Source organism: Streptopelia decaocto, assembly GCF_964273445.1.
Source record: "Streptopelia decaocto genome assembly, chromosome: Z".
Classification (NCBI taxonomy): domain Eukaryota; kingdom Metazoa; phylum Chordata; class Aves; order Columbiformes; family Columbidae; genus Streptopelia; species Streptopelia decaocto.
This window is the reverse complement of record NC_138657.1, coordinates 15,943,155-15,955,728: the sequence shown is the minus strand read 5'-3', so window position 1 is coordinate 15,955,728 and position 12,574 is coordinate 15,943,155. Positions and strand designations below refer to the sequence as shown.

Sequence of the window (12,574 nt, the reverse complement as noted above, 5' to 3'; positions counted from 1 at the left end):
CTTAAATTCTTAAGAGTTGAATAGTTGAAAGTGCCTTGTTTGGGACACTGCATTGTGGGTCTTAGCTTTCACAGAAGGGTGTGCACTTCGTGCCCTTACCAGTCTGCTTACTCTTCTTTAGCAATGATACCACTTTTCTGAATTCTCCACTCCCCTCCTCACCCCAGCGCCCCTGACCAGCTGCTAAATTCACGGCATTCCTTTCCCTCTTTTTTGATAGCTCCTTTTCATGTGTGCTTCTGTGAAACTTTCAAGGACTGCTGCTCCCTGGAGACAGGAGCAAGCCCTGTCTATAGGCATATGGATCAGGGCTTCAAGTTCTATGAACACTGTATTTTTGGCCTACTTTATAATCTGATTTATTTTTGGCAGTAGGAATATTTAGAAGAGGTGTAGGCATGATGATATTTCATAGTCTGCTGCCTAGATTTGAGTTTGCTTGCATAGCATTGTTAAACAGTATTAAAGCTTTCTACAGAAGGAATTTTTTCTGCTGTGCATAACTATATAATCTTTCTAGTAACACACAGTCTGAGCTAATAAATTCTGCTAGCATGCTGTCTGCATGGGTAAAAGAGACTGGGCAGAAAGGAAACCATGACTTAAAAGATGCAGTGCATATGTAACACTAGAATGGGAGAAAGAAAATGCATGCAAATATTCTGAGTAAACAAGCTGTTTAAGCATGTAAGACTTAACATTTACACCTTCTTAGTCCTGGTGTAGCTCTGAGAAGACTGGAGCTGAGTAGCAAGGAGTCCTCTTGGAAATCTGGTGAGTGTCTCTGCCTGGACTGTACACAGGGTGTAGTGAAACAGGGCAGTAATAAACTAACGAACTGCTAATCTGATGCAAATTGCTAGTTAACATGGTCCCATCCATGTTTAAGTATGGGGAGGTGAAACACTCAAGTATACTTGGAGTTATGTTAATGCACAAGATATTAATATTTTTCCATGTTAATCAATTTCTTCTTCCTCAGCTGCCACTGCAGAAAAGGTGAAGAGTGTGGGCGAAGGAATCAATGTGATGATGAACTGCTGTAGGATAAATTTCTGTGAAGTTTCCTTCTGTGTAGCACTGCTTCCGAGCCTGAAAAACTGAATGGTGCAGGTTTTTAGCATGAGACAAGCACTTTTCTGAGCTCCTGAAGAGAGTTTTCCTATGTAAGAGTATATGCCACCTTCAACCGCAATCTTGCAAAGTTTGATGGCTTACTAATTAATAATTGTAATGGCATAGGGTGTTTAGCTGGAGCTGTTCCGAAGTTTGGCTGGTTGTGTAAGAAATGCCTGTGCTATGTTTGCATCCTTTGAGGCTTGGGGATCTGCTGCTGGCCATTAGTTGATTTGCACCTGTGAACTAATGGGGCAGGCTTTGGGACTCTGCACTCATAGTTATTACGGGAAAGGGCCTTGCAGATGTTTGAGAGGCTCAGCATGCTTTTTGAGCTCGTTGTCTGCTTCTTCTGGAGTATGCTTCACCCCCTCCTTGGTTGTCGGTGGCTGCCCCAGAGTCTAAAAAGCCCAAATAGGTAGCAAGGACAATATTCACACAGTCTCATGCATTGGTATGGCTCAATGGAGTTCATGTAGATGTTATCTTCATAGCACAGAGTGTGGTCTAAATAAATAATCAGCAAACCCAGGAGCACCACTCACATGTGGTGAATCCTTTTAGGTGTGCATGGAACATACATCCAACCCAAAGTTACTAACACAATGCTCTGTTCAGTGCATACACTGCATCCCAGTCTTTATACCCACTATCTGACAACACCCCTGTCTGAAGTAGCATTGCTAGTCCATTACACCACAAGTACTCTGCTATTACTTACTGTCTTCTTACCATGTCTGTGAAGTCAGCTACAGAGCTATGATCTTACACCTGCTTTTAATGTTATTTTTTTTACCCCACTGACCAGCCCGTAGTCTCTGATACATTTGCTAACTGGCCTGCTAGTGCTGTTTGGGTACATTGTGTGCTCTGGCTTTGAAAAACATGCAGAAGGTGTTGGCTGTACACAACACTGAACATGGAATTTGTAAAATTTGCTGATCCATGAAGCGTAATCAGCAGTTAGTCTGCTGCCCCTAGGAGGCGTTAGACCTGCCTGCTGTGCCTAAGCTGTTAATTCACACAGAATGCTCCATGGTTTTTAACTTCAGTTTTCCAGCAGTGTGTGTTTGTGGTTTGCTGTGAGCGGCTTCTCTGCTTCGTGAACATGTGACAGCTCACCAGGGGCGCCTCCACCGCCTGGGTCTGAATGGAGCAGGTGGTGGGGTTCCTGTTTCACGAGATCTTTCCATTCCGACAGCTATAAGAAAGGCCTTCGTGGGAATCCTGCATGCAGGTCTAGGCACTGTCATACAAGAGAGATGTGGATTAATTACAGAGAATGCAGACGAAAGCAAGAACAACGAAAGTCTAGAAAACCTGGCTTAAATAGAAGGATTGTAGCTAGTCTGGAATGGAGAAGGCTAAGGAAGGGAATGTTTTCAAATATTTTCACTGGTAAAGCATCTGGGTTTATATATAGGGAAAACAGGATATGTAAAGGCCTGAATTGCAGAAAGGTAAGTTTAGGTTAGGTGCTAGGCAATCTTTCTAAAGAGAGAAGGAAAGCCTGGAAATTCACTGGAACTCACATTACATTTTAAGTGCAAACAACAGGTAAAGATGTATCTGCAAAAGCCCAGCTTATCCTCCCTTGGGATATGGAGATGGAGAGTACAATTCTTGGGATTCCACCCAAGGTAACTTTCCAGCCAGAAAAAGGGAATGCAGCATTGTGAGACATGTTTTGTGCAACACTGTGAATTTTATAAACTGGAAGATGAGTATTCATTACCTAGGGAAAACAAATAAAAGGCAGATCTTTCACTGTCCCAAGGCTGTGAACAATAATCACTTTCAAATTACCTGTTTTCTGTTTATTCCATCTCAATTTAAGTTTACAAAGTTTAAGTTTGCCTGTTTTCATCTCCCAGGGTGTTCACCACAGGTAGTTTTGAGGAACTCCGTCTCATCAGTGAAACATGGAACCCTCTTTGCCATCCCAAAATTAGTTCCTGTCTCCAAAGTTTCCACTCCTGGTCTACTCTTTCCTCATTCAGGGAGACTTCTGTTGCAAAGCTCTTTTGTCTCCCTGTTTTCATGTCATCATTTGTTCTCACAGTTGCTGCACATCGGGCAAACCTTTGAGAGCCTTCTTGTGTGCTGATTGTGTCAGACAAGAAAAGTGAAGAACCGTGCAATGAAGAAAAACCTCACTTTAAACCTTCATAATGCCTGAAAGCTTCCTTTTGTGTTCTTTTGTTTATTGCTGGTATTTTCAGACTGGAAGTCTTGAACAGGAGAATGGCTCTGCAAGGTTAGAACTTGGCTTGGGCAAGAGAAGCCTGTGACCTGAGCAGACAGGCTTCATGCGTGCTGAGCCACCACCTCGAGAGCTGCTCTGGAGGCAGCAATACTTGGTGTCTTGTGAACAGTGCTGGAAGGTGCGTTACTTGCAGCATTTGTTGCTGCAGTGTGTCATGGCTGACAGCTAAAGAAGCATCACTGATACTTACACTGAAAATAAATGTGCTGAGAGGCTGGTCAATGTCTTCCGTGGTGGAGACAGGATTCTAAGGGGACTGCAGCACTCAGCTTGGATGAGCTGGGGGCCACAAAGCTCAATCTGACAGGAGACAGATGGGGTAAAAATGAAATAGCTTGTGCATATCTCGGAGTAAAAAGCCAACGTGAGCTTGTAGGGAGGCTTGGTTCTGCTGGTGGATCCCCTCCTGAGCCCCTCACAGATTGCACACCCTTGAGAAAGACAGTTGGTAAGCAGGTAGCACAGATGACTAGGTTTGTCTGATCTGGTATCCATCAGGTTTCTTCAGCCTGAAGGAATTCGGCCATTTGGGCCAGTCACTGCGTGAACTGGGTGGTTCTAAGTGCCCTTTTCACTGGGATGATGCCGGTGATTTGGGCCATAATCCTGCTCACCTCTACGAGGCGTGCACTGAACCTGGTGCTTGGCAGGGTTCCATTTGTATCCTTCACCTGGCCTGGCCATGAGCAGCATTTCCAGGGCTAACTGCAGATTTTTCTCTGAATGCCATGGGACACGAAGCTCAGCACAAGCCACAGCAGCCGTATGACAAGCTGTGCAAAAAAAGCCAGGTACCATCTCGTGGAGAATGAAGGCATTTTCAGATGAAGGGTACTGCTAAGCCTGCGAAGTGTAGAGGGACTGCCCTCCTCTGATGCATCTGGGGCCCTCTCCACTCTTGGCTTGTGGCTGCTGGAGACTGGACTACAGAGATGAGGAGGAGTTTGAGGCTGATACTTTGTGGGAGATTTGTTAAAAAATATTCTTGAACAAATCCATGGGGTTTTACTCAAAGGTGCGATAGGGGAAAGGAGATTTGGCAGCAATATTATCAAAACTGTTGACACCACAAAGCTGGAAGGCAGTTCTCTGGGTTGATGGCAAACTTGGAGCTGCTCTAGGAGGTGACTGTCACTGGTGTACAGGGCAAAGTACCAGGGAGTAAAATAAGTAATTGAATTAATAGGTTTATTGATGCAGATGACATTGTGGGGAAGCAGCTTTTATAAAATGCCAACACTTGCAGCCGTGCTGGTAGCAGGGCCATTCCCAGTCAGAGGCCAGGGTGGCCATGACTTGGTCTGGCAAAGCCTGGAGACCCACCTGCTTCCCCACCCTGTCCCAGGGCTGCACCGCTCCTTCCAGGGAAGTTTGTCTGGCCGCAGCCCCAGGGTGCTTTGCTGTGACCTGGGTCCCCATGAACCGAGGTGGGCACACTGGCTCCCCATGAACCGAGGTGGGCACACTGGCTCCCCATGAACCGAGGTGGCACAGTGGCTCCCCATGAACCGAGGTGGGCACGTCTTAAGGGGCTTTCCAGAAGGCGGCTGGCCCGGCACTGTGCAGGCAGTTGCCACGGGTCCGAAGGCAGGCTCCAGCGTGCCTACACCGTTAGAAGCTGCACAGACCCTTTGGAGGCAAACGCCGCCGTTGCTGCTCCGGGGCTGCTTTCCCTGGCGGCGGCCGCCGTGCGCCGGGGTGGACAGTGCAGCTTCGTCCTCCCGGCTGCGGGCGGCGGGTAAGGACAAACCACAGCCGGGACCCGGGACCCGGGGCGGGGGCCGAGCCGGGCACAGCTGTTCGCGGCCGGGAGGGGCGACAGGGCCGCCCCCCGCTGAGTGACGGCCGGGCCGAGGCCGGGGCCGGACCCCCGCCCCCCCCAGCGGCGGAGCCGGCGCGGGCAGAACGCGCCGCCCGGGCTCGGCTCACGGGAACGGTAAGCGGGCGGCGGGGTGGCGGGTCCGGCCCGTATCCGGGCAGAATATTTGACCGGCACCGGCTCGACATAAATAGCGGCCGCCTCCGCGCTGCGTGCGCCGGGCTGCGCGCATGGGGGGCTGGCTGCGTGCTGGGGCGCCCTGCCTGCTTACCTGCCGCATACTTGCTTGCTTGCCTGCGTGCGTTCTTGCCTGCTGGGAGGCTGTGCCCGGAGGTCGGGGCGCTGCGCCGATGCGGGGCTCCCGGGCTGCGGGGCGGCGGCGCCCCCCGGGAGCTGCTGGCGGGGGCAGAGGCCCCTGCGCCGCGCTGGAGCGGGTTGCGAAAGGCGCCGGTGGGTTTTTTGTACCGCTGTTGCGTTTGTAGCCCTGGGAGGTCTGCTAGGAGATGGCTCTCCAGGGAACAGATGAATAGAAAGCTGCACTGGTTTTGTACAGGAAGAGTAGAAATTGATGGGGGGCAAGATTCCTTGAGTGTGTTTTCCGTGGCTATGCTTTGTCCCGCTTGAATTACTCACTGACTTGCTTGAAAGGCGCTGCCTGTCTCAAAAGATAACTTTCCTTCGCTCGGCTGGACACAGCATCTGCCCCAGCTCCTGCGCCTTCTTGATGTGCTTGTCTGTCTGCCTCTGCTTTTGAAACGGTGCTGGATGGTTTGTTGGGCAGAACCTGTTGCCCACTGCCCGCCATCTGGACCAGCTGCTCCAGACAGAGATCCTCTCTCTCTAGTCGCTTTACATCTTTCAGTGGTTATTTGCCCTTGAGCCAAAAATGTGCTCACCTACGTGGTTGAGGTTATTTTTAAGTGTGTATAGAATCTATTCTTCATGTGTGACCCACCGGCTCGTGCAGGAATGAGGAATGAATTCCTCATTTCTTATCAAAGAGATGAGATTTGTGCTGGGGGGTGGCAGCTTCTCTTGGACTAGCTGACGGAGCAAATACTGGACAAGTTTTGAGCATGCGAGCCCTGCTTCAGGTTATGGTAATGAGTCCTTTGTCTTTTGTCTTCTTGGAAGGAGGAGCTGGGCTACAATATCAGAGCCAAGCACTGTCTTGCTGGCTCCATGGTGCCCAGAGCCGAATGGCTTTTGCAGAGGTGCAGGACAGTCTGTGCTGTTGTTTCTGGACAGCCTCTGTACCTGTTGCCCTAATGTCATGCATTTGGGTATCCCAACAAGAACACTGCATCATATGCTCACTGCTGCTCATTTCAAGGTCTCTGTTCTCCTTCTGTCAAAGCTCTTTATTTTTTCCCCGCTTCAGCTTTGCTTTGTTTTCCAGCCTGACTCATCCTGTTCTTTTCTACACACATTTATCAGCTGTGATGGTCTGCTGGCTTTTCTCCAGATAATATGTTTTTGCATAACATTGGGAATACATTGCTGTCTCCCCTCCTGCTTGGTGTGTTTGGGGAAGTCAAACAGATGCAGAGACAACCTGGTCTATCTCATTACTGATTTCCTTTGCCCATGTTTAACTTTCATTCACCCAGGGGACAGTTTGATTTGTCTTTTCAAGAGATCCTGAATGATCCTTTTGTAAGAAGCCACTGTCCCCTGTAACTCCATCCGCCAGAATGATGCACTACTGAATGTAATGTTTGCAGATGAATTGTTTTACTTTCCTGTTTGCTGCTTCACTGTTTTCCAGGCCTGTGGAGTTTTTGTGAAAGCCCAGCACAGCTCAAGAGGAGGAGTCTGGGATCTGCTTTCTGACTTTTTCCTCTGTAGTTGACAGCCATTTGTGAATTGTGAGCTAGGAAGACTATCTGTGATTCTGTGATTCTGTGACTTTGTCTTCACTTCTCTACTCCGGACAGCGACTTGTAGTTAAAACCTGTTTACTTTGTAAAACTACCAGACTCCTGAAAAAAACAGGAGATAAAGATTGTTTTCCATGGCCATACTGAATAGGCATATGTCTTTTGTCACAGGACCCAAGCACTGTCGATGGCTCAGTGGTTCTCTAGTCCGTCCCCAGCTCACAGCAGATCTCTCTTTGGCCAGGGAGGTTGCGGCTTCATAAGGCCTATTTCTAGAAACCCCCGAAGGTGGAGACCCCACCACCCTGGTGCCCTGTCTCAGAGCTGCATCACCCTCCTGAGAGGGAGCTCTTTCTACTTGATTGTGGTGAATGGGATAAACACATATCAGAGGATATCCTGTGTCAGACCAAGTCTGTCCAGCCCAGGATACTCTGGCTGGCAGCAGCAAGTAGGAGATGCTCTGGGAGGCTACAAGGCTGCAGCAATGCCTCCCCAGAGCTCTGCTGCGTTCCAGCGCTGTGTGGTTTAGTAGCTCTCACACAGAATCACAGAATGTTAGGGGTTGGAAGGGACCTCAGAAGATCATCTAGTCCAATCCCCCTGCCAGAGCAGGAACACCTAGCTGAAGGTGACATCTTTGTCTCCTCAGGCCTTGGAGGATGGTGTGAGGTCCTACCTCTGCTAAATGTCTCATTCAGATTTGGTCCACATGCTCATTGCTGGTGGAACAGTACTCATTTTGCTCCAGTGTTCACTAAGAATCAGCCTATCTAGGGCTTAATAGTGGCCCATTCATGGAGCATTTCACTCTTGGTTCCTGTGCGCCAGCCGCACCAGCAATGGGGTGGGAGCTGGAACAGGCAGGTGTAGGTTTGTTACTGACAGCTCCCTGTGCTTTGCTCTGGGATTCCCAGGACATCGCCACTGCCTGTCGAAGGGTCCGAGGCACAGCTCAGCACAGGACAGGAGCCTTTCTGGTCCTGCCTTCACATGGCATCCATCAGTTGCAGCTGCTCCCTGCTACTCGAGCATGCCAGGGAAGCAGGAGTCCATCTGAGGACTGACAGAAGTTCAGGCGAGAAACCCAGGGTCCCTTTTCAGAGGAGATTGTGCTGGCTGTGAAGTTTCCAAGGGGAAGGGTTCAGGTTACAGAGCAGGAACCGAGTGCACAGTGTCACTAGTGACTCAAGTGTGCCCACACGCTTTTTATAGGGATTAGTAATTAAGCAATTAAGTACATGCCAGGTGCATGAGAGAACCTCACCCCAAATAGGAGAACACATAACTGTGTTTACAAGTGTGTGCCTTAAAAATACACAAAGGGGAGATACAGCTGGGATGGTTTGTATTTGGCCTTTGGCAGAGCTTGAGCCCGTTACGTGTTGCCTGGTCACCAAACATCCAGGATATTTGCTGGATGGCCCTGATAAGAATGGCCGCTTGGTAAGAGCCAGTGTTGAGTTTTGTGGTTGCAGGTTGCACAGTGTTGAGGAGAGCAGGGCCAGGAGATACAGGCAGTTCCTGAGTATCAGGTTTGGAACTGGGTGAGCTGCAACTCCTGGTGCGCAAGGAGAGAGGAAGGTCCGGGAGGGTGTAACCAGCCATAGGCTTCCCTCAGCAGCAGTGGATGAAGAGGTTGCTTTGGTCGAGCGCAGGGAGCTTTCCCGAGTGTGTGCATGGCCTTGGACAACAAGGTATTTGTTGTGGAGTTGTCAAGTGCAGGGATGGGAGTGTCAGCTCCAGCGTGGTAATTAAGCAGCATCATCAGTAAATGTTGTCTATGACATATTGAACTTCTTTGCTGTAGGGTTGTGGGTGGTGACGGTAACTCCAGATAGCATTACATGTTTTATGTGGCCAGAATGTCATTTAGAGGGTCAGAAGTCATGGTGTGCTTTGATAGATCCAAAATGCCTCCTTCCAGATATTTCTTTTCAAATACAAATTATAGTGTGTCATAGGTGTAACAGCTACTTGTGAGGTTTCTACCAAACCATAGGAAATCCAGGTCCTCCTTGGAGAAGTCTGAGCTTCCTGAAGGGACAGCAATTTCCCCATTGTATTTCATTAGGCATGAGCCTCTTGCAGGGAGGCTGAGAGGGCCTCTGACATCTGCATCTGACATGACAGAGCTTCTCACTGTCCGGACCATCCCCTGTCTTTTCTCTGTCCACCCTTCTCATCCGGGGCATGAATGTGCTGGTGCTGCCCAGCTCTGCTTTGGAAAGGCTGAGGGATAACGATGTGTCTGGTGGGCAGCGCTGGCTGAACCAGGGGCTGGGGATATCAGCTGCCTTGTATGGGCTGTTTTATTGAGAATCGTTCAAGATGATGCTTGGTTACTCTGCAAGTGTCACAAGGGCTTCCCAGCATGAGAAAGCTGCAAAGTGAGATACTGCGGTGGTCTGCTGAAGGCTGAGTGGCTCACTCTCATGGTGCAGAAGCAAGGGGTTTAGCCAAGGTGACCTTCAGCCTTGTCTAAGCTCATGGTGGTTTAACAGTTTGTTTCAGGGGAAGGCAGCTAAATCCCCTTGTGTTGAACTAGAATCTGAATTCAAACTTGAATTACAGCAGTGAGGACTTTGCTTCAGCTGGATAAATTGAGTGGATGCAGAAGACAAGTCTTTGTGATATGTAGGGGATCAGCATGGAGCCCAGTTCCCATCCTGTGTAACCTCCTGGTGTTCAGAGGAGGAACCTGGACAGGGCAACATACCTGCACGTTCTTCTGAGACCCAGTCACAGACAGTTTAGATGGGAAGCGGCCTCTGGAAGTTCCTAGTACAGTATCCTCCTCTGAGCAGACATAGCCTCAGAGCTGGGTCAGGTTGCCCAAGACCTTGCCCAGCTGAACATCCAGTATCCAAGGACGAAGACCCCATCATCTCTCTGGGCCCTGTCCAAGGGCTGCATCACGCTTGTGGCAGGGAGTTTTCCCCTTGCCACAACTTGTTCCCATTGCCCCTTGTCCTTCCCCTGTGCACCTCTGAGGAAAGCCTGGTTCTGTCTTCTCTAGGAATTCTTTCCCTTCAGGCAGCCGATGACTGACTGCAATTAGATCCCACTGCAGCCTTCCTCTCTCCAGGCTGAAGAAGTCCACGTCCCTCTGTTTCTTCTCATGTCTGCTGTGTCCCAGCCTCCTGCCCATCCTGATGGCCCTGCGCCGGAGTTTCTTCAGCTTGTCAAGACCTGTCTTCTACTGGGGTGCATCAAACTGGGTGCAGGAACTGTAGCCTCCGTGGTACTAAGCAGGGGAGAATACCCACCACCTCTGTGGACTCCTGGTTAGATGCCTTCTAGTGCAGCTTGGACTGCAAGTCCAGTGCAGAGTCTATAGGAAGTCTCTTGTATCTTTAACGAGATGTTTCAACATCTTGTATGTTCAAGGCAGTGCTGCAGAGCCCAAGCAGACCGACAGTGTGTGATGCTGCAGCCCAGGTCTGTGTTTATGGCTCGTTAAAAAGGTGCTTTCCTCTCTGGCTGGGAATATGAGATCAGCCTACAAAAGGATCTACAAAAAATGTGTAGGAGACCATTCCCTGAAAAGGGCTGGATTTAGCTGATTATCATCCTTTCATTTCTCCAAGCCAAAGACTTGATGTTTAGCGAGAGCAAAGTATGTTTGGAACAGTGCAAACTTCTGAACGCCTGCACCGTAGCTGTGGAGCACGTGTTCATCTGCAAGGCCACTGCTGGGCTCTGGTTGTGTCTGCCAGAGAAGGGACCACTGCTCTAGGTGTGACAGTTGTACCTGTGCACTGGGAGGAGAGCACTGCTGTACCAGCACACCTGCCATTACTTCTCTCGTGACCAGAGTAACTGGCGATAGGAAGCACCTAGCGTTCAAGACTTTGGGTGTATAAGACTGCGTGATAACACTGGGGATGGATCCAGCTCCTCCTGTGCTCTGCTCTGATTTCCTACTGGGTTTTGCAAAATTTGCATGAACTCATGTTTTCAGATGTGGTCTCAATAGCCGCTGATGTGCATCTTTCCCGCTGTTGTTACTGGATCTGGCTGTAATTTGTTGGTCCCTTCTTGAAGCTCCTGGGAACTGGTGATGTTGGGGTGCTCAGGGACTCCAGCAGCAGGGTGGCTGTGGCATCAAGCTCTTGCACACCAGCACCCAGGTGTGCTGGACTGCAAGCTTAGGGTTTGCAAGTTGTCCGATGAGCAGCAGAACCAGCAAGAGACTCACTTTTTGCTGTATCCGTGTTCTCCATCCCTGCATCCCCGCTGTTTCTGCCCCCGCTCTACTGCTTGTAACAGCTTCCCCTGCTCTGCCCCTCCTGGTTCTGGTGTCCCCCCTTCCCCTGGACCTCCCTGCAGATACCCCAGCTCCCTCCTTTGTTCCCTGTCAGCCAGAGGAGATGCCAGGGCTTGCTCCACGCTACACCTGTGATGATGAACCCTTTGCACACATGGTCAGCTTGACAAGAAATGAGGGTATGAGTCCTGCACGAGATTTTGTTAGTTAGCTAATGGCCTTGAGGTTTGTCAGAGGACTGAGAGGCCACGTGAAAATATAATCTTGACTTAGGAAACCAGCTGGAGCTGTTTTGCTCCTCTCATCTGCACAGCATGCATCTTGTGTTGACACCTGGGTGATTCACTGCGGTCTAAGTGTGTGCACACAAAGTACTTCACTTCTCTTGAGTTTGTAGGAAATGGTCACTTGAGGTATGTGTAGTTTCTCAAAAAAAACCCCCAAAAAACACTGGTGTTTGAAGTTACTCTAAAAGTCAAAGAACATAAAAAAGAAATTGTAGCAGTTACATAGGGGTTGTTTTACATTGATTTGTTGTTTTTATATTATAAAAATAATAATTCTGAACCCTGACTTAGATTTATACTTAAACTATGAAAAAATTTCATAAATTAAAACCCTGCCTGAGTCAAACAGGAGCTGTGTGGAGCCAGGCTGTCCCTCATGAGGTTATCTCCTGCCCCCCATGCTGCTTAAAAACAGCTTTCATCGTAAATAGCCTTCTGCCTTCTAAGTTCACAGTTTTTCCAAGAATCCTCAATATCTACGCTGGAGATACTTGTTGGCCAGTTCCTTATCTCAGACACTAAACGTTCGGTCTGCTTTCTTATTTCAAAACATTGAAAAAGTTTCCCAGTAGGTTTGAGGGTTTTCTGGGGGCAGGGGATGGTCACTTTTTTCAGCCATGGTTCTCATCGGTGGGCACAGTACACAGAGTTCCCATCCTCTGCCTTTGTCTGGCGATTCAGTGTGGCCGGTGACTCGGGATGCACCAAGCCCTCTGGTGCGCTGCGGTCCCTGCAGCCGCGGAAGGGACAGCCACCTACTGCAGCCTGCCGCGGAACGCACAAATCAGGGTTGGCTTCGGCTCATAACAGGATTGATCACCTAAAACCCTGTGTCTTCACTGAGGTTAGTTGCTCTTCTCCCCACATACGAATGAAAAGAAGGCTTTCCGTAATCTGCTGCTTTTTGCATGCCCGTGCACACGGGAGGGAGTGCAG

The 12,574-nt window shown here is 49.4% G+C and overlaps 2 protein-coding genes across 11 annotated transcripts in view; both read left to right on the top strand.

Annotated features, from left to right (window-relative positions):
* The window catches only part of TDRD7 (tudor domain containing 7), a 52,274-nt gene extending 45,050 nt beyond the window's left edge, over window positions 1-7,224 (top strand). The window contains exons 17-19 of one of the 7 annotated variants that reach the window (XR_014186160.1): window positions 716-774; window positions 983-999; window positions 3,179-7,224. Coding sequence is in view for 2 of the 7 variants with exons in the window: in XM_082074368.1 (XP_081930494.1) it covers window positions 983-1,104 (122 nt within the window). In the remaining 5 variants the exon portion in view is untranslated. Of the gene's footprint in view, window positions 1-715; window positions 775-982 lie in introns of all 7 variants that reach the window. The other 6 variants (XR_014186161.1, XR_014186157.1, XR_014186158.1 and 3 more) reach the window with 6 other exon arrangements.
* Window positions 994-12,574, top strand: part of TMOD1 (tropomodulin 1) — a 36,186-nt gene continuing 24,605 nt past the window's right edge. For 2 of the 4 annotated variants that reach the window (XM_082074379.1, XM_082074382.1), the window contains exon 1: window positions 5,246-5,318. The gene's annotated coding sequence lies outside the window, so the exon portion shown is untranslated. Of the gene's footprint in view, window positions 1,043-5,245; window positions 5,319-12,226; window positions 12,483-12,574 lie in introns of those variants that run through there. The other 2 variants (XM_082074381.1, XM_082074380.1) reach the window with 2 other exon arrangements.